Source organism: Dermacentor variabilis, chromosome 11, assembly GCF_050947875.1.
Source record: "Dermacentor variabilis isolate Ectoservices chromosome 11, ASM5094787v1, whole genome shotgun sequence".
In the NCBI taxonomy this organism is placed as follows: Eukaryota; Metazoa; Arthropoda; class Arachnida; order Ixodida; family Ixodidae; genus Dermacentor; species Dermacentor variabilis.
In genome coordinates, this window is record NC_134578.1 from 59,905,335 (window position 1) to 59,924,713 (window position 19,379).

A 19,379-nucleotide genomic window follows, 5' to 3' on the forward strand; every position below is an offset into this window, starting at 1 on the left:
TGAAAGTGGTGACTAATTTGTATTTCCTGACACTTCACTCTGTATATTTTCTTTTCTTTCAGGAGTTCTGATGTTTGATAAATTGAGCGTGAGGAAGAGTGTCCACCAACTAGAAAGTGACGTGAGGCTTCTGGATAAAGTTGATTTTGGTGAATACACCAGGGAATCTGATCACTTCAAGGATGGCGATCACGTTTTCGTGTTTCTGTTTCGGCCATTCCTGGGTGGTTGGTCACAGACCATAGGCGTGTTCTGTGCGTCTGGTGCTGCTCCAGGCACAGTCCTTGCAAAACTCTTATTAGGGTGTATTGCTCACCGTTGTAACGCTGGAGTGGTTATAGATGCAGTCACTTGCGACAATTCCGCATCCAAAAGGTCAGCTTTGAGCTCACTAGGTAAATGTTTTACTGTAGCACACGCATTAGTGGTATTAAATTTGCGAATTGTACATCATAGATAACGTGGCAATTTTCTTTAGGTGTCAGTGGAGAAATCAATGGACTGCAGACCTCTTTTGAACATCCATGTGATCCTGAGAGAACCATTTATGCTGTGATTGACCCGCCACAGATATTTAAGTGCATACGGAACAAAGTGGGGAAAGTTGGAAAATTGTTGGTAAGTTCTTATTGGCATGGAAAAAGTCGTCATGGTTTGATGATGCATTTACGTTCTTTTTTTTAACAGCTGCCTGGTGACAAAAAAGTCTGTCATTTTTACTACGCGGCCTTGCTGGTATATGAGGAGCAACAGTCTGGGCTACGTGCTCTCTCGAAACTCACAAAAGCTGATATATTTCCAAATGCAGTTCAGAAAATGAGCGTGAAGCTTGCAGTGCAGGTATGTTTACGTGCTGGTTACTGGATGCGTTTATTTGTGGTTAATGAGCCTTATAGTATATTTCTTAGTTTTCAGTTATTGAGTGAAAGTGCAGCTTCAGCCATGGAATTCTACAGTAAAAAAGAGAACTGCAGGAAGCTTCATGGATGCACCGACACTGCTGATTTCACAAGGCGCATGAACAAATTATTTGACTGCCTGAACACTAAACGCACAGAGTAGGTTCTATTCAAAGAAACTGAACATATTGCAGTGAGTAATATAGTCAGTGTGTTTTGGTAATAGGCTACATGTAGAGAAAATTTTGTGCATTATAAAAAAAAACACTTTGTTATCATACTCTGAAAGACAACATTGCATGGCTCGATGCTTGGTCTGCTTATGCCAAATCTTTGCCAAAACAGCTACAAATTTTCTTCCTCAGCAAGCCAACTTGTGCTGCTCTCAGAATAACATTGCATAGCACCGTGTCCCTTATGGAACGTCTCCTCACAGCTGACTTCCGTTACGTTCTCGTTGGAAATATCGGACAGGACCCCTTAGAGGTAAGCCAGAAAGGTCTGTCAGAAAACGTATGTCCTATTTACATTGCGTGTTGTGCTTGCTGCCACATTCTTGTAGTTATTACATATATAATGCTTATAACGTGTCATGTGATGAATGAATACATGTTTATGTCCTCTTTTTCTAGCGATTTTTTGGCATAGCTAGACATGTGGCCGGAGATGGAGGTCAACCAACTGTCCAGCCGCTCTTGTTTATCTACCGTATGCTACGTGTCAACAACTTGGTACGGCCTCCGAAAAGAGCATCAGTCGAAGGTGAAGCACCAAAGTTGCTGCTCAAGTTGCAAGATACTGACTGCAAGAGAGCACCTTCTACAACTCACGTAAGTTGCACATTTTTGTTTCGTGACAAGCTTATATGCAATTTTTCATTGCATATGAGTAACAGTACTGCAAGTTTTGTATTCTTCAGGTGGACACACTGGCTGTGCTCTTCGATGATATTCTTTTAGAGCCTGCTGACTGCATGGAAGGCAACATTGGCACAATGCAGCCTATGTCACCCAAGGAGCGTATTCTAGATCATCTTGCTGGCTACGTGGTCATGAAGTTTGCAACGATGGCTTGCTTGTTCTGTGTCCAAACCTTAAAAAGTTCTACTCGGAAGCCAAATTATTTGACATCAATAAGATCAAAAGGCTATCTACAAGTGCCCACAGAACACTTGCTTGGCTTTTTAAAAATCGTAGAAGGCGATGTGGAGGAGTTCACAGTAGAGAAAGTTGCATGCACTAATCTCATACATTAATATTATTGAAAGCATATTGCATGACAATAGAATTCCCTCTGCTAGCGTGGGCTGTCCATCCCATTTTGTTGCAACCACTGCAGAAGTTGTTCATTTCTTTCTGAGATGCCAGCTGCATTTCATCACAAGAGAAAAAAGGAACAAAAAGTCCATAAAATCATCGCGCTGGTCTTTTCCGGCAAGTGGAGGGAAAAAGTTGAGTTAAACATGGTTAAATGGTTCCTAGTTATTTAGCTCTGTCACGCCTCTGCAAAGTAAAAAGATTTGTGGGATTTCTTGCTTTAAAAATTGTCCTGTTCTCATGTATAAAACTATTGTTCCGACTTTCTTCATCTTTGACGTTGGAAACGGTTCTGACTTAGTTTACCTTATTAATTATAGTCTCGGCCATGAAGAAGAATTACTTGATTGTGTTGATAAATTATTATTACCAGTTGCAATAAAAACCAGAATAAAAGAATAAAAACTGCAGGATACTTTATAAGTAACCTTAAGGGCAGATGCGGAATGAAGGCGCTGGCATTAAAAAAAGCAACAATAAAGCAAGAAATTCATATGAAACAACACTTGGTCTTAATTGCTTATTCCGGAATTTGCATCACTGCTTTATTCATACTGATTGCAGTTACGAAGAAAATACATTGAATAAAATGGAAAACAAATTTTTACAAGTAAGCTTCTGTGTAGAAAATTGCGGACAGGCGTGGTCGCGAGCTGTAACCATTGCACTTTTGGGAGGCCTTAAGGCCGGTCCGAGTCTTAAAAGGGCCGTGGATCGGCTACTGAAATTTGCACTAAATGCTTTAGAAAAAAAAGAACGTTTTATCAGCATTGTATATTGCATAGTATAAATAACACGCTATTATTGCCATCGAAATTCTCGTTCTAAAGACAGATTTAATAATAAGTCCCATTAATCATCATTTGCCCAGATTTCCTTCAAGTAGTAGTCATGTGTAGTCTCAGACATGATGCACGCATTACAAGTTTTGAACATACCACGTAGTTTGATGGCCCAACTGGAGCGAGGTCATCACATTGCCCTTCGACTAATGCTTGGGTACCTCGTAAGGCGCAATCTATTGCATTATCATTGGTAAAAGTTGGATTAAACGTACCACCTAGTTTTACCACATACCACATACCACCTGACTTAGTAGAACTCAGCGCTGGTCCTGTGTCCTCTCTTGTCCGTGTTTTCTGGCGCTGTTTTAAATATGAATATTGCATTACTCACTGAAGCGCATCAGTTACCCCTGAGGCTGCAAGCAGACCAGAGAGCTCTGTATCATATTGAGCGTCTGCACCGCGCATCGAATGGTCAATCGCTCCTTGATCGTCTCATGCACCGCCCGTTATCTCGAATGTGAAAAATGGTGGCATTATTTATGAATATCGTTACCATTGCTGAACATGCTGCTTCAGATACGTCTCCGCCTCCAAAAGATATCACGAAACACGTATTCCCCATTTACCTCACAATCCCTGACAAGCACAAAAAGTCTGATATGCCTGTTTCAGCAATATTTCAATTGGCTCAGTCTCACATGTTCGAAAAGCTTACAGATTATCTTCAAGTATTCATAGATGCATCTGTACACAATGACGGTCAAGGCGCCTCTGCAGCTTTTTTCTGCCCTTCAACTCAAGTACGGCGCATTATTCAAGTACCTCAACCAACTTCGCCAACAACTGCGGAGCTATCAGTGATTAATGTTGACTGAAATGCGTGCAAGCGGAGTTAACTACATCGTAGGTTGCCATATTTACGGACTCCCGTGCTGCCCTTAGCAGATTACAGCGCAGGGAGATTGATTGTCGACTTGTGCGCAGCATTACTGACTCTGCGAGCAAAATTAGATCACGTGGGGTATCTCTCGTTGCTCAATGGAAACCTTAACACGTAGGAATCGCTGGAAATGAAGAGGCTGATCGGCTCGCTTCAACTAGCGCTCAACACAACTGTGACTGCCCAGAAATTTTGTGCAAGCTTGATGACGCTCGTCTGCTGATTCATCGTCACCTACTCAAGTAGCATCCAGAACAGCGCGTCGCAAATGGAACGTTCCCGCCGCGTGTTCGCGGTCGAGCCTCCCCTCGTCGCGCTAGAACACAACTACTCAAGCTGGGGGTTGGTTGCGTGAACGTGCACGAACGTTTATACAGACAAGGACGTGGGGCAAGTCCATTGTGTAGGTCTTCTGGCTGCTGCGAGACACTCCAGCACCTTATACTTGAGTGTCCCGCTTTCAGTGCGCAGCGCATGTGTCTAGTGAGAAACTATCATCTCCTTGGCCTGCGGTGTGCGACACTCGAAATATGTTTATACCCCAGTGGTCGTGCGTCTAAACGTGATCAGGCCCATCGCGCCCTACTTACCTTTCTAGGGTTAACTTAGGTTCACGCCTGTAGCGTGAACATTCACCATTCTGTAGTAGCGTGAGCTTTAGTGACCGGCCCTACTGTGTGTGATCTGTACTGTGTTCTACTTTAGTCTTCAGGCTTGTCCTGTTGCTCATCCTTTCCTCTTTCTTCCCTCCTTCCTATCTTCCATTTCTGTGTTGCTGTCACCTCCCTTCAGAAGAGTAAGCAGGCGTTGTGCCCCATCCGGTGGCAGTTGCCAGCCTGCTCCTCGCTTTCCCTTTCCTGTTAACTGTGCATATGTGTTCAAAAAAATAATAATTCCGAATTTCGACAACATTTTGGTAAAAATTTGACGTTTTAAATCAACATTATCTTTCCTATAGATTTGCTAGAATTTAATGTTCCCTCTGAAATGTAACATTGCGACTCTAGAGCCACCCTGGAGCATATCCTATGGGAATGTACGGCTATAATACACAACAACGGTGATGCAGCCTCAAACAGCGATAGCCTCCGCTCACGCTGGGAGTCTGCGTTGCTCAGCTCGAACCTGTAGCGTCAACCCTGGGCCATGAAGCGAACCGAGGAAACCTCCAAGGGCCAACAACCCTTGGCCGAAACCTAGGCGGGGTTCAGGCCCACCTCACCAAATCGCAGGAGACTCAATAATGTTATTTAAATGAATGAATGAAATGCAACACATTTCACTCGAATTGCCTCATAGAATTGTTTCTGCGTCTTACACGTATTAGAATATGGAAATTCGGAGTTGGACTGAAACTAGAGCTTCCCCTTAAGACGACTGTGACTATTCGGGGAGAAGCCTGTTTCTTTACTTGCTGGACACGTCTCGGCGTCTATGTCACAGAGAGCTTTCCATTGGTCGTTCAACCATAGGCGTAAGCAGCAATGGCGTTGATGGAGAATTCTGACCTGAGAAACACGCCGGCCTCAAACGTATACGAAGCAGTGGTAGTCAGCCACTAAAACGCTGTCTAATGCGGCGAATTTTCTGGCATGGGAATTTTACGGGCTAAGTTCGAACAGCAAATTTTTTTAATCGAACCGAATGCGAATACACGCAGGAAACGACCGCCGAATACCGGATCGAACATTTTTCTGATTCCTAAACAAAGTGATAGGTTGCGTGGACTCCACCTGGTAAAAAAAAAATAAAAAAATAAGGACGCTTTTTCGACACTTTTTGATAAGTGCACGTAATATCGTCTACACCTGCATGTACTTCCGGCCAACTGAGTACTTTGTGAATAAGAAACAACTGATTCTCTTATCTGATGCACCAAGACAACGACAGTATACTTGCGTATGAATGTACTAAAAGCAAAATGTTCTTATGGAATGACTGGGATGTATTGAACGGAAGTTAGGGGCTGCGTGCGTTTGCTCAGGAAACGACGCATCTACGCAACCATCGATGATTATCATGCCGCAGAATTATTCGAAACAATCCTGCCTTGCATAGAGCGGCATTTCTCCCTCAAGGCTCCCGAAGGTGTCATCTCTAATGATCGAAGAAAGCGAATATTCGTCAAAGTCGAATACTTAGTTTTTGTATCGGTAACGAATCGAATAGCGAAGATTATCGGATTGGTATTTGATATTTTGAATACTTGCATCATCTTAGGGCTCACCTTGTAGCACTGCGGCATTGTAAGGGCATACAACATTTGATAAATACGAATAATATGCACAACATTGGCTCTCGCAATAGCGGACATGGTATAGCGATTGCACCCGTTCAATCTCAGGCTCAGTTTGCCGGTACGGTGCAATGTCCCAGTAATTTTTGATCAAAGCTCGTAAATGCTCAGTCGGAATCCTGATAGAGTCCATGTAAGCGAAGGTGCACAAGGCTACAAGCGGTCGCCATGGCATACACCAAGACACTTTGCCGTGTTTACAACACTAACACTTACTGCACAGAACTTTTATCACACTTCACACCGTTTGCGTGGCTCTCTCGTAATCGACAGAATTAACATGTTTCAATATTGTGTGCATCAACTAGTAGCTCCACCCTCAAGTCCCGTATGTTGGCAATTTTTTATCCCATTCAAGCTGAACCATTCGATAAACCGAGAACAAATGCGCCGATAAAGGAGCTCCGCAGTGGTCTGGAAAAAAAAGTCAAAGAAACAAATGTAATCAGAGCCCTTCCAATTTGATGTTGCTAGAGCATCTAAATCACTTTCAATGAAATCTTCGGACTGTTTGGGTTGTTGTCCCGGCGTTTTCATAATATACGCACGTATTCTTAGAATTTTGCAGACGTGCGTGCCTTGAAAGAAGCTTCCGGAGTACGTCGTATATCTTGCTACGACTGGCGTGCCTCTGCGCTGAAGTCGTCTCTGTGACTTACGGGCGCGCTTAGAAAAGAAAGGTGCTGCAGTTATTTGTGAGATCAATTTTTAGCAGTTAGCCTTGGAAGTGTTTTTTTTTATTGCTTTGGGATTAGCAACAAAACTCACGCACAGCTAGTGCATTTCAAAATGATGCCTTTTGCACAAAACTTCGCACATATGATGGGACACATCGCCGGAGTTCCATTGCCAACGCGCACAATAGGATCGATTGAGAGGCGCGCAGACAAAGGCGCCACACGTTTCAAACGCCAAACGGCATTCTCCGCCAACGTCCGGGACCCGATGCTCAAGACGTGCACAATGTGTCACGCCAGGAACGTCCGCCGGCTAATAGCACGTTCGTTCAGCAGCACGACAAACTGAGAATATCGTTAACGAGCAGTTCCACTTAAGCGTGAAGTGCAACTGCAGCTGCCTGACACGCAGGTTCCAGAAGGGCAGGTAAAGTTTTTCTTTCTTTTTTTGCTTAAGACGTACGTCCGCGTAACTGAATGGAAAGCTTTAGAAATAAAGGCGCGCGATCGAGGAAGATTCATGGTGGCAAGTTCATTGTGCGAAACTTTCTAGCTTCATACATTTATCAGGCATTGGCAGTCTGATTTCTACGTCTGCATTTTAGGTTCGCCTTACTGGTTTATAGGCTGTAGTGACGACCGATAGGAAGGATTGAAAACTGCATGCTCTGCCGATGTGTCGTCCTCTTGGGACGCATCCAGATTTCGTGATCTCTACAAGAGGGAAACGTGGAAGGCATGGCTTCCTTACGTAGCGACTACGTACCATGGTATACGCAACTTTATCTCACAAAGGTTGCTCTCGTGATTTTTGTCATGGCGCTTCCGGCAACTGCTAACGTAAGTTTTTACTCTTACATACTTGACTACAATAATGTATGCTTAACGTAGATTGCACGCACCATGATGACCAATCGGCGATGGTGCCGGGTAGTCAATGACTGAACTGTTTTGTAGTTTCCGGAACTAGGCGTTATTTGAAAGAAACGTTGTCATTTAGGTGATCTTGTGTTTGATAACCGGCATGATAACCGGATTCATATGTCGGTGCGTTGCTTTTCCTACGCAGGGACGGTTAGTTTTTTGGAAGACATGGCATCCAGCATTATCGATCACGCAGCTCTTGAATTGTTTGTTTATTTTAAAATGGAAGAGCTCTCAGTATAGCTTAGAAATTGAAATCTGCGCGCTTCAACATTTACGGTTGTTTTTAGCTTGGTCCGCTAAAGCTTGTAGCCGAGATTATAGCACTATATATTATGAATACCTTTATATTGGAATTCATATGACGTACTTCCTACCGGAAAGAATAACGCAACTGTAATGGTTACATATAAAAAGGATAATAAAATGACATAGCCAACAATTACCCCTTCGTGTTTTACCTGCAATATGGAATAGATTCAATATCACTGCTATTGAGAATCGAAGGCTTAAAAAATATGATTTGTGCACGCAATCTGTCTCAACATACCGGAAGATTCGAAGCATTAGCTCAACTGTTCGAAAAATTGACAATCCTAGAAAACCTTAAACACCAGGAATATAAGTCGGATGTTTAAGATATCGTAAATCTGCTTTTTTCAAATTGACATTAAAACATTTGATTTCATGTTCTCGGAATTCATACATCGTGTTCTTACTTCATAAGTCGCCGACAACAAGCTAATTTTGTAGAGTTTATCCATCTGAAATGCAACTAATCCCAAGTGGTTTTCCACCAGGCCGCTTATCAGGGCCATTTATGAAATTATAAGAACCCTGTGCAAATTATGAAATGAAGTACCATTGTACATTACAGGGAGTATACATGTTGCACGCAGACCTTGCCGGACTAAATATCAGTGCCTGTTTAGCACATGAGCTTGTCGTCAGTAATCTTTGGATATATGAATTTATCCTTACGGGTGTACGTGAGCAAAACCTGCAATTTTGAAAAAAAAAGTTGAGTTTTGTGAACTCCTGGTATCTCCGAATCTGTCACTGTTGGCACAGGCGCGCAACACTCCTTGTTGCGTGTACAGTGAAAATTTACTTTGAATGTGAAGCAGTTATCGACGAATTTAAAGCTACAATAAACATTTCGAGGAGGGGAAAGCTGGTTTATCCGAAGTGACCTCAAGGAACATTTTTATTTTCCCCCTGTGTCAGAACGCGCACGATAAGAAATCCATTGACGATCAAGGGAGGGGGTGGGCTAAAATCGAATGATTCGTTGCTTAACTGCAAGAACTAGCATCTAGAAATGTCACATTTACTTGCAGGCTGTTTTATCTGAGTGGATACTTAGTTGTTTTATCTGAAAGTATACTGAGTTGTTGATGCTGCCAATCGTGATTATAGTTTTTCTTCATTTAAAAGGTATTGACAGTTGGCATAGCAATTGCAGAAAAGAACCTTTCACGACTCTTACTAATGGGAACATGCCAGCGTCATAAATGGCAAACCGCGCGACTCGTAACCGGATAATCAGCCCTGTTCACAGTCGCTGGGATCACGATGTTAGAACGTGTCACCCTACAATGCGCTATAAGAGGGGCATACAGTCTGAATTTTGTGGCAACCTTGAAAATAAATTTCTTAGTGAATTACGGTGTCTGATAGATTTATGTGCAATAAATAGAAAATGCTGGCAACTATTCAAGCACCGGATTTTCCACAAAAATGCTTCTATGGTTGAAGCGTCATAAGGGAGATGGTATGACCGCGGTGCGGTAATGGGGCACCTCATGAATATGCGTGTGAACAGCCTATATATAAAGAACACAAGCAAAACGGCATGCTTTGGAGTTTCTGCTGTCAGAAAGAAGCCAACAGCCTAAGAAAAATGTGCAGGTTGGACGCCTGCTTCTTTGTTTTTTAACCATGAGAACGGGAGGCTTAAGATGTGGTCGCTGGACGCTGATACCTGACGTTGTTTGCTGCTTAGTGCTGACGCACTCTTGCGGCTTTCCACTTCTTTGCTTCATCTGAGAGCGGCGCAAAGCACGTTTCAGGAATGCAGGCTAATTCACAGTCCCAGGCAAGTTCGCTGTACTAAAAGGATTCCTGAGGCGAGCAGTGCGAAAATGAGAATAAATACAACAGCAGAAGGAAGTCAAACCCAGCGCTGTTCATCTCAAGAGTAGGATACCATCTCGCGCAGCTAACCATCCTGCTAAAAGGATGTTTACCAGGCTTAAACATGGTGCGTGCATCCTCTCGAAGCTCAGCTTTGCTGCACCTAGTTAGAACAGTTTATAAGAACATGTCGCCCTTTCTTTGGTAAGTGGGCCGCGTTTCACGGATGGTCACTCTTCTGCTATATTCGAGGCCAGGTGACTTCGATTATGGAACCTAATTACAACGTCATCGCTGTTTTTTACCCAGTGATCAAACGATGCTTGCAAGCACTACTTAGAAGCTTGGACTATATTTTATCGGTACTCTGGCGTTTTCGGGCCGTTTTCAGTGGGAGTAGCATTCTTGGAATTGTCATACCAGTTTTTTTTCCCACCTATCGAGCTATCCCACCAAAAGTTGAGGTTCGATCTCTGAGATAGTGCAGCCTCAAAATATGGGTCGATCGCAGACTACTCCGTAAAACCTCGTCATGTAATGTCGCCCCACATATATTTTTAAAGCGCACCGATCTGTCAAGGAAATGCTGAATTACACTTGACGGATTTTTCGATTTACTTTATTTTCTTTGATTGAGCCATTGGTATGCGGCGCTGGTGGTTTGCCCCTGTTTTAGCCAATGATTGAAGATGGCCGGGGGTTATGTTACGCTTTGACACAGGAGGTGCATAATTCCGAAATGTTGCTTGATACGTGTCGCACTTTACTGTGCATACCCTTAGCATTACACCGTACCCTCAACAACCAGCATACATCGTTTTCGTTATTGTGACGTCGCTGCGTATGTATCCGTCTCAGACTGTGCATCCACCTGACTTGGCGCTTGAATTTCGACATAGCTTGTGAACGATGCAATCCGTAAACATAAAAATTAAACGACAAAATAGTTGTGACCTTCGTGGTGAATAAACAAACATTCTATAATGTTACGCGTTGGATATTTTGAAAGTAAACAAAATTGTACGCATCGACATTAGTTGAGAAGCACTGGATTAAGCCCATTAATTAATCACTAGACAAGAATTATGCAGATACAACGCACCCACTAGAAGGTATGTGAAGCAAAGCGGTTAATTGCACATATACTTGGTCAGCAGGCAAGGACTATTTAAGCCAGTTCGCTGGTACTTTTCTTCGGCATACATGACCTCCCGCTGGCCAAAAATGCTGGAGGCACGACCGCCGAGGCATATCGCGGCAAAGCCAACCCAGAGCTAGATCGGGACTTCTCAACCGAAGAGATACGCACGGCGCTTCAGAACCTAAACAGCACGTCAGCGCCGGGGCCGGACGGCGTAACTAAAAAGGCACTTAGAAACCTCGACGAAACCTCAATCGAAACCCTCACAGAGGAAATCAACAAAATCTGGAGGAACGGAGCACTACCCGAAGACTGGAAAACGGCCCTCATCGTGCTCATCCGAAAGCTTGGCAAGGCGCCCAACATCAATAACCTCAGACCTATCTCGCTGACGTCTTGCGTCGGCAAGGTAGCCGAGCACACAGTCCTAAACAGGCTTTCGAGGCATCTCGAAGAAAAAGATATCTACCCCGCAGCAATGATCGGCTTTCGACCCGGGCTATCCAGTCAAGATGCCATGAAGCTCCTCAAGCATGAGATCATTGACGACGCAGACACGAGAGACGCGAGAGTAATCCTAGAGTTAGACCTCGAAAAGGCATTCGATAACTTATCACATGACTACATACTCGACACGATCTCCAACCTCGACCTCGGCACGAGACTCTCCGCTTATACAACATCGTTCCTGAGCGACAGAACGGCCAGCCTCCGTCTAGGGCAAATCAAGTCCCAGAAATACAAACTCGGCGGCAAGGGCACACCGCAAGGTTCTGTCATCTCTCCGACGCTTTTTAACCTTGCGCTTGCCGGCCTAGGCAAGAAACTGGATCAAATCGAGAACGTCAAATACACGGTATACGCAGATGACGTAACGCTTTGGGTCCCCGGAGGTAGCCTGGGATAAATTGAAAGCGCTCTGCAGCAAGCGATCGATGCGATCGAGGAATACCTCGCTCCCACCGGCATGCGATGTTCGCCTGCGAAGTCGGAGCTCCTCGTCTACAAACCATCGAGAAGCGGTCCCAAGCGAAAGAACGAAATCAGAGACACACTCTCCATTACTCTCAGAACAAAAGACGGAGGAACCATTCCACACGTCAGCAAAATCAGAGTCCTTGGGATGCTCATTGAGAGCAACGGCTCTAACGCCGCGACAGTGGAGAAGATCGTGACAAAGTCGAATAATGCCTTGAATCTCATACGACGCGTAGCAAACAGACAACATGGCCTTAAGGAAGAAAATCTCCTCAAGCTAACACACGCCTTTGCGCTATGCCACTTCACCTACGAGGCGGCCATGCACAGATGGAAGGTAGCGGAGAAGGACAAACTCAATGTACAACTGAGGAAACTAATCAAACTAGCGCTGGGAATCCCTAAGAACACCGAGACAGAGCTCCTGCTGCGATTGGGGGTGCAAAATACACTTGAAGAAATCGCCGAAGCTCAAGAACGGGCCCAATGGACAAGACTCTCTGGAACAAAACCAGGTAGAGGTATCCTAGCCAAACTAGGTCATGACACCACAGTAATGGAGAATCTATATCAAAGCGTTCCGACGGACACACGCAACTCCTACACGGTTCGCCCACTCCCGCTGAACATGAACCCCGCGCACCATCAACCCAGAAGGCTGGCACGCGGATCGTTCATCCTGCGCGAAATACGTGATAAGAATATCTTAGCCTGTTTCGTAGACGCGGCACAGTACCCGACCAGGAAGGCCTTCGTTGCCACCACGATCAATGAGCAAGGTCAAGTGAGAAACGCTCTCACAGTCAAGACCCACAAGTCCGAGATAGATGAACAGGTCGCCATCGCACTCGCGCTCACAGACCCGACCACCACCCACGTCTACAGCGATTCACGCTCGGCCGTCAAAGCCTTTCAGAAAGGAGCAATTGCAAGCCAAGCTCTACAAATAATCAATAGATCCGCACCGCTGCAGCATCACACCACCTGCTGGTTCCCGGCACACCTCGGAGATTTCGAGGACGCCCCTCGCAATCTCAATGAGATGGCTCACAGGAGCGCGCGAGACCTAACCCTGCACGGCGCCACCTATTCTGGTCGTGACCATCCCAGCGAGAATCGGGACCCTCCCTCCACATATGACGAGATAACCTAGCACTATTATCTAGACCGCAGAATATACAGCACACCTCACAATAAGCTCGCCAGGCCTCAAGCCCTCACGTTCATCATGCTTCAAACAAACACGTACCCCACGCAGAACAGACTACATCACTATATGACAGACCTATACAAAACATCATATTGCGAAAATTGCCATAGCACACTAGACGTACATCACTTGCTCTGGCCGTGTGGTCGGACCCACGGAAACAAGGATCAAGACTCCGCCAGGCTACAAGAAGCATTACGCAGCACGGGCCTCGCGGAGCAGCTCTGGGCCGTCCAGCGAGGCCACGATGCGGCCAGGGAGTTACAATTCCCGGTCCCAACGTGGGAGTAGCCCGCTCTATGGGGCCTTGCGTCCCGTAGCTCACAGGACCTTTCATTAAAGTTATTCAATCCAGTCCAATGTAACCTTTGCGTGTATGTATGTCCACAAATATATCTACCGAGATAGTCACTGATGCAACACCCAGCAGCCCAACCAACACCACCTAGATAGCACAAGGCCTCTTCCCTCCGATCGATGTCATCGTGTTACCTGGCCCCACTGCCATAGAATCTAATTGGATGCTCCCGAGTAGGCAACTGTGATTTTGACGTCACCGCTTTTATCATGCCAGCCTTCTCAATGGGAATTTCGGGCCAGGTAGCGTGACCTCATGGATCGGAGTAAACATGCCTTGTGCTATCTAGGTGGTGTTGGCCCAACCCGGTAAACCAGGCAAAGAAAGCTTCGCTTTATTGAGAAGTCATTGAATACAATCTCCCGTTCCTGTAACAGGTCCAATGCTTTAGGCATTCCTGTGAGCCAAAATTATATGCCCAGTTTTAAGGTCGGGGTTCGTTTTTTTCCCTAGAACATAGGTTCCACGTTGAAGCTAATTATTTAGAATGCTGCTATTAAATGGGACCGTTATTTCTCTCTCCGCAGGAAATGGCCACTAATTTGAACCAAGCCGGTGAGTGAGACCTTTATTCTTTAATAGTGATCTCACAACGTGATCGAAATAGGCGGTTTTGTTTAACGACAAATGTGATCAAGCAGAGAATGAATAATATTTCTGCGTCCGCTGCAGCGAGGCCATTAAAATAATGATTATGATTTGGGATTTTTTTAAGTGAAAATTACGCATAGTAAAGTTTCTGCAACTTCCGCGCCAATAGAACCAGGCTTACGAGTTCAGGAGGGTGACGTAAGCCTTTCAAATACCACCTACATAGCCTTTTCATTTCAGGTGTTCTTTGTGTCATGCTCAGTGGAGAATTCCTTCATTATGGGAACTCACATAAACATCATAAAGATAAAAAGACAAGCGGGCTAAGAATTGTTTCTTGTAAAGGTCACATTTCCACCCACTTAAAAAGGAGGTAAAGAAAATCCCAGGAGGATCAAACTTGGTTGACGTCTTTGCAAGCAATATATAACCTGTTGCGCATTACGATAAGAGACGCACTGCAGTCATATTCATGACCGCAATCGTCGCCTACCATGGTCGACCTTGTAGAGACAGCGGTACCGTTATTCAGCGTTAAAACGTGTTCAATCGTAAGACATATGACGTCCCTGACCCGGCACGAACGTGCCACAGCGCAACAGTAGGAGGCGATGCGTGCCGCAAATTTCTTATCGTTGCCAACGAGGAGGCATCGTGAGAAATCAAGCATCGAAAATTTTGTTATCTATCTATTTAAGTCATTTCGAATGAAAACTTGTGCCATATAGTGCCCTCAGAGAGGGAAGTGCAAAAGAAAGTTATCACTTGAGAAAAAGAAAATGTGACACCACAACAGATCACACGCACAGCACCAGCACTGCAGATCAGAGTGCAGTTCCGTGGTTGAGATAAATTCTAGTAGAACTTTGTGAGCCTCACAACGAGTTAAAGCACGACCTTACGCAAACAATAAATCATTGAGTGCAGTTCGAGCAATATTAAGTTGGTGGAAGATCCTCCACCGCACGCACCAACAACTGTTGAGCGTTGGGCATTTCAACAGCAGGTGCTCAAGCGTTTCACTGCAGTGTCCACAAGTCGGACACGAAGGAATCGAGGCACGTTCTTGACGGTGAAGGCCATGTGCTACATCAACGCACCCAATGCGTAACTTTCCCAGTAGGGACCTATTGCAGTAGGTTGAAAGCGCGGACACCGATTGGTGCTGAGTAGGATCCCCTGGCGACCCGTTCATCAGGGTGCAAGCGTTGTAAGTTGCGGCATATAAGGCAGTAGAGTGTCATCAAACTTGTATGAGATGTTATGGGTCAAGCCACCACAGCATCAGCTGCCTCGTTTCCTGAAATACCAATCTACGGCAGTGCTCACTGCAACGTCAGTGGTCTTCCGTCATATACGATGAAAAATATTGAAAATTTAAGTTAAAAGAAAGGAGTTGACGTTGGAGAAGCGGCTCAGAGCTCCACAGGAGTCACTTAGGATCCCAGCCTTTAAAAATTTAGGATCTGAGATAATAGACTTCAGCGCCATACTGAAGCTTAAAAGTCCGCAAGACGTCTTGGGCAAGCAGAGCGTTCGATTGTTCGGAACGCGGGAGCATTGTTTGAAGAGCCACTTGACGATTTTTCTCCAGATGAGACATCGCTCTATATGGAACATTGATCAATGACAAATCCATTGAATGCAGCAGCTGCCGCTGTCAGTGCTTTCACATTAGAATCAAGAACTTAGAACCTAGAAGTAGAATGCGGCGGCTTTGTCTGTTTCATAGGCTCTACAACTGGCAGCTCGGCACCTCTATCATCCGTCCAGTTTACCGCGCGTAATACCGCGCAAGTAATTTGAAAGCCATTACTTACCCGCTTCACGACCACACTTCAGTAAACCTTAGTTATTTTTTGTGCGTATCTCGATGGGCTGGAATGACCTCCCACTTGACGGCGTGTACACTTGCTAGTCCCACTCACTTCAAACGCATCGTTGAAGATTGTGTTCCAGCTCAAACCTACCCCTCACGTAATACCTCTTTGATGCGGTATTTGAGGTGCTCAATAAATAAATAAATAAATAAATAAATAAATAAATAAATAAATAAATAAATAAATAAATAAATGGTGACCAAGAAGGTCGGCAGGCTAGATAAGCCCCATTGCCATCGCGTGGCTCATACCCAGTTCGTTCACTGACTGCGCCGTACCTGCCGCTGCTGCCTTGGTCGCTCCTTATCTACGATCCGAATAAGCCCCCTTTACAATTGGCGGAGCTGCTGGGTACAACAGGAGTTCTGGAACTTCGCAACCGGACACTGCAGCCTGTCTTCATTATGCCGGAAGAAGGACCACCGCAACCACGACCCGCTGCGCTGGTGACTACCGTGGCGTGCCCCGGCCCGTGGCGTCAACGCGACCCACTCTTCTTCAGCGGTACCGAAGACCATGACGTAGAAGACTGGCTCGCTGACTACGACCGGGTGAGCATCTACAACCACTGGGACGACACCAAAGAAACTGAATTACGTGTCATTTTATTTGAGCAGTGTCGCCAGCGTGTGGCACCGCAACCGTGAACGTGATGTCACGACATGGACGGCCTTCAAAACTAACGTGACGGGGGTACTCGGGCGCCCCGCCGTTCGCAAGCTTCGCGCCTAGGAACGTTTGCGTGGTCGTGCGCAACAGTGTGGGGAGACATTTACCAGTTACATAGAAGACGTTGTTGACCTCTGTAACTGCGTTGACGTCACAATGGCTGATTCGGAGAAGATCCGCCATATCTTAAAAGGCATTGAAGACGACGCTTTCCAGATGCTGTTGGCGAAAAACCCGGCGACAGTCTCTGAACACGTCAGTCTCTGTCAGTCAAAGCTTCGACGTACTCCGCAAACAACGCATAGCCACTCGCCAATCTACTCCTCAGGTTACTTCAATGTCGAGCTTGGCTGTTGCTCCGGATAACACGCCGCTGCTGCTACAGATCAAGGAGTTCGTCCGTGAAGAGGTGGCTCATCAGCTTTCTTTGATTGCATTTGCACACAGCCAGTTGAGTTCTCCGTTGGCGCCCGCTCTCCAGTCTGCCATCAAGGAGCAGGTAGCCGACCACATTTCGCTTTCTCTCCAGCAGGCTCCGATTGCCGCTTCACTGACGAACGCCGAAGTCTATGAGGCCTGCACCACAGACCTACTGTCCGCTTCGCCCGCCTTTGCGCCCGCCTTTGCGCCTGCCCGTATCCGCTCCAGTCCGGCCACTGGTGCAGTATGCACAACCTCAACAGCATTGGAGCACGGAACACAATCGTCCGATTTGTTTTTATTGCGGTCGTGCTGGACACGTAGCACGTCACTGTCGCCTCCTTACCTCGAACGTCCCCAACAATGTGCGTTCCCAACAACGCCACAACTATTCGGAAACCTTTGAATCTCCTCCTGGCGTCGAGACTGCTTTCTCCGCCGCTCGCCGTTCACTTTCTCGTCGCCGCCACTCCCTTTCCCCCATGCACCCTTGGCGGAGCCCCGTGCCCCAGGGAAACTACAAATCGCAGTTCAGGAGGCGAGAACTGCGGTGTGTGCGAAATGTATAAGGCCTCACACTTCCCCGAAAAACGTTTTTCAAGTCGCAATTGAAGGAGCATTGACGCTAGAACTTGTCGACACCGGCGCTGCACTTTCAGCGATAGATGTCGGTATTTGCCCGAAGATAGGAAAAGTGAGGACGTCGCTTTCTGGACTGTCCCTTCGGACTTCCAACGCGCAGCATGTTGAGCCATACGGCGCCTGCACCGCTCGTGTCGTCGTTCCGGAGGTCCTCTATATAATAGAATTCATCGTGTTGCCATCATGTTCACATGACGTTATTTTAGGTTGCCACTTTCTACCCACACATCATGCGATCATTGACTGCGCCCTGACCGAAATCGAGCTGTTTCAGTTTTCGGGCGATATTATCACTGACCACAGGGACTCTTGTCGCAAAATCGCCGTCTCTGAAGATACCATTATAACTGCTTGGTCTTCCGCTCTTGTCAGTATCTCTTGTGAATCTGTAGATGACGGCGCAGTCCTCTTCGCTCCGTCTGAACTCTTAGTTCGCCGCCATTCACTACTACTGCCGTTCACCGTCCTCGAGTTCAAAACTGGTGCCACTCTCATGTGCGTGTCAAGCCCATCGGTCGAACCAATTAGTTTACCCCGCCGTGAAAGCCTTGGCAGAGCAGAGCCCCTGGCCCCATCTTCAATATTTGACACGACGGACGACTCCACTTGCCGCTACCGAGGCGTGGCCTCCTCAGTCACTGCCGCGTTCTTTTACGCCAGCTATTGCCAGTGACCTTACGACGACGCAGCGCGATGAACTTCTTCACTTGCTTGAAGGCTTCCCTTCTTCTTTTGACTGCTAAGCAACATCACTCGGCCGCACAATGACGGTCTCGCACACTATCGACACTAGGAGCCATGTACCCATTCGGCAGCGTCCCTACCGTGTATCGGCGACCGAAAGACGTATTATCAATGACCAGGTGAACGATATGCTGAAACGCCGTGTCATTCAACCTTCTAGTAGCCCCTGGGCATCACCAGTCGTAAAAAAAAAAAAGACGGCACCATACGATTTTGCGTTGATTATCGAAGGCTTAACAAGATTACCCGGAAGGATGTATACCCATTGCCACGTATAGACGACGCCCTTGACTGTTTGCAAGGAGGGGAGCTTTTTTCCTCCTTAGATCTTCGCTCTGGCTACTGGCAGGTCCCCATGCCTGACGCTGACTGTTCTAAAACCGCGTTTGTAACACCAGACGGCTTGTATGAATTCACTGTAATGCCGTTCGGTTTGTGCAACGCGCCCGCCACCTTTGAAGGCATGATGGATGGCATCCTACGCGGCCCTGAAGTGGCATAATTGTCTCTGCTACCTCGACGACGTTGTCGTCTTTTCCCCTGATTTCCCGACCCATCTTCGCCGTTTACATAAAAAATTCTGACCTGTCTCCGGAATGCTGGTCTCCAGCTTAACTTAAAGAAGTGCCTATTTGCAGCTCGAAAACTGACTATATTAGGCCATGTTGCATCCAAAGACGGCATTCTTCCTGATCCTGCTAAACTTCGCGCCGTATCCGAATTCCCGAAGCCGACTAACTTAAAAACACTATGCAGCTTCATTGGCCTAT

At 46.1% G+C, this 19,379-nt stretch overlaps 1 protein-coding gene across 4 annotated transcripts in view; it reads left to right on the plus strand.

Moving 5' to 3' along the window:
• The first annotated feature begins 7,396 nt into the window (after window positions 1-7,396).
• The window catches only part of LOC142564091 (chymotrypsin-1-like), a 63,706-nt gene continuing 51,723 nt past the window's right edge, over window positions 7,397-19,379 (plus strand). For 3 of the 4 annotated variants that reach the window (XR_012824482.1, XM_075674933.1, XM_075674934.1), the window contains exons 1-2: window positions 7,397-7,756; window positions 14,191-14,218. Coding sequence is in view for 3 of the 4 variants with exons in the window: in XM_075674933.1 (XP_075531048.1) it covers window positions 7,655-7,756; window positions 14,191-14,218 (130 nt within the window). In the remaining variant the exon portion in view is untranslated. The remainder of the gene's footprint in view (window positions 7,757-14,190; window positions 14,219-19,379) is intronic. The other variant, XM_075674935.1, reaches the window with a different exon arrangement.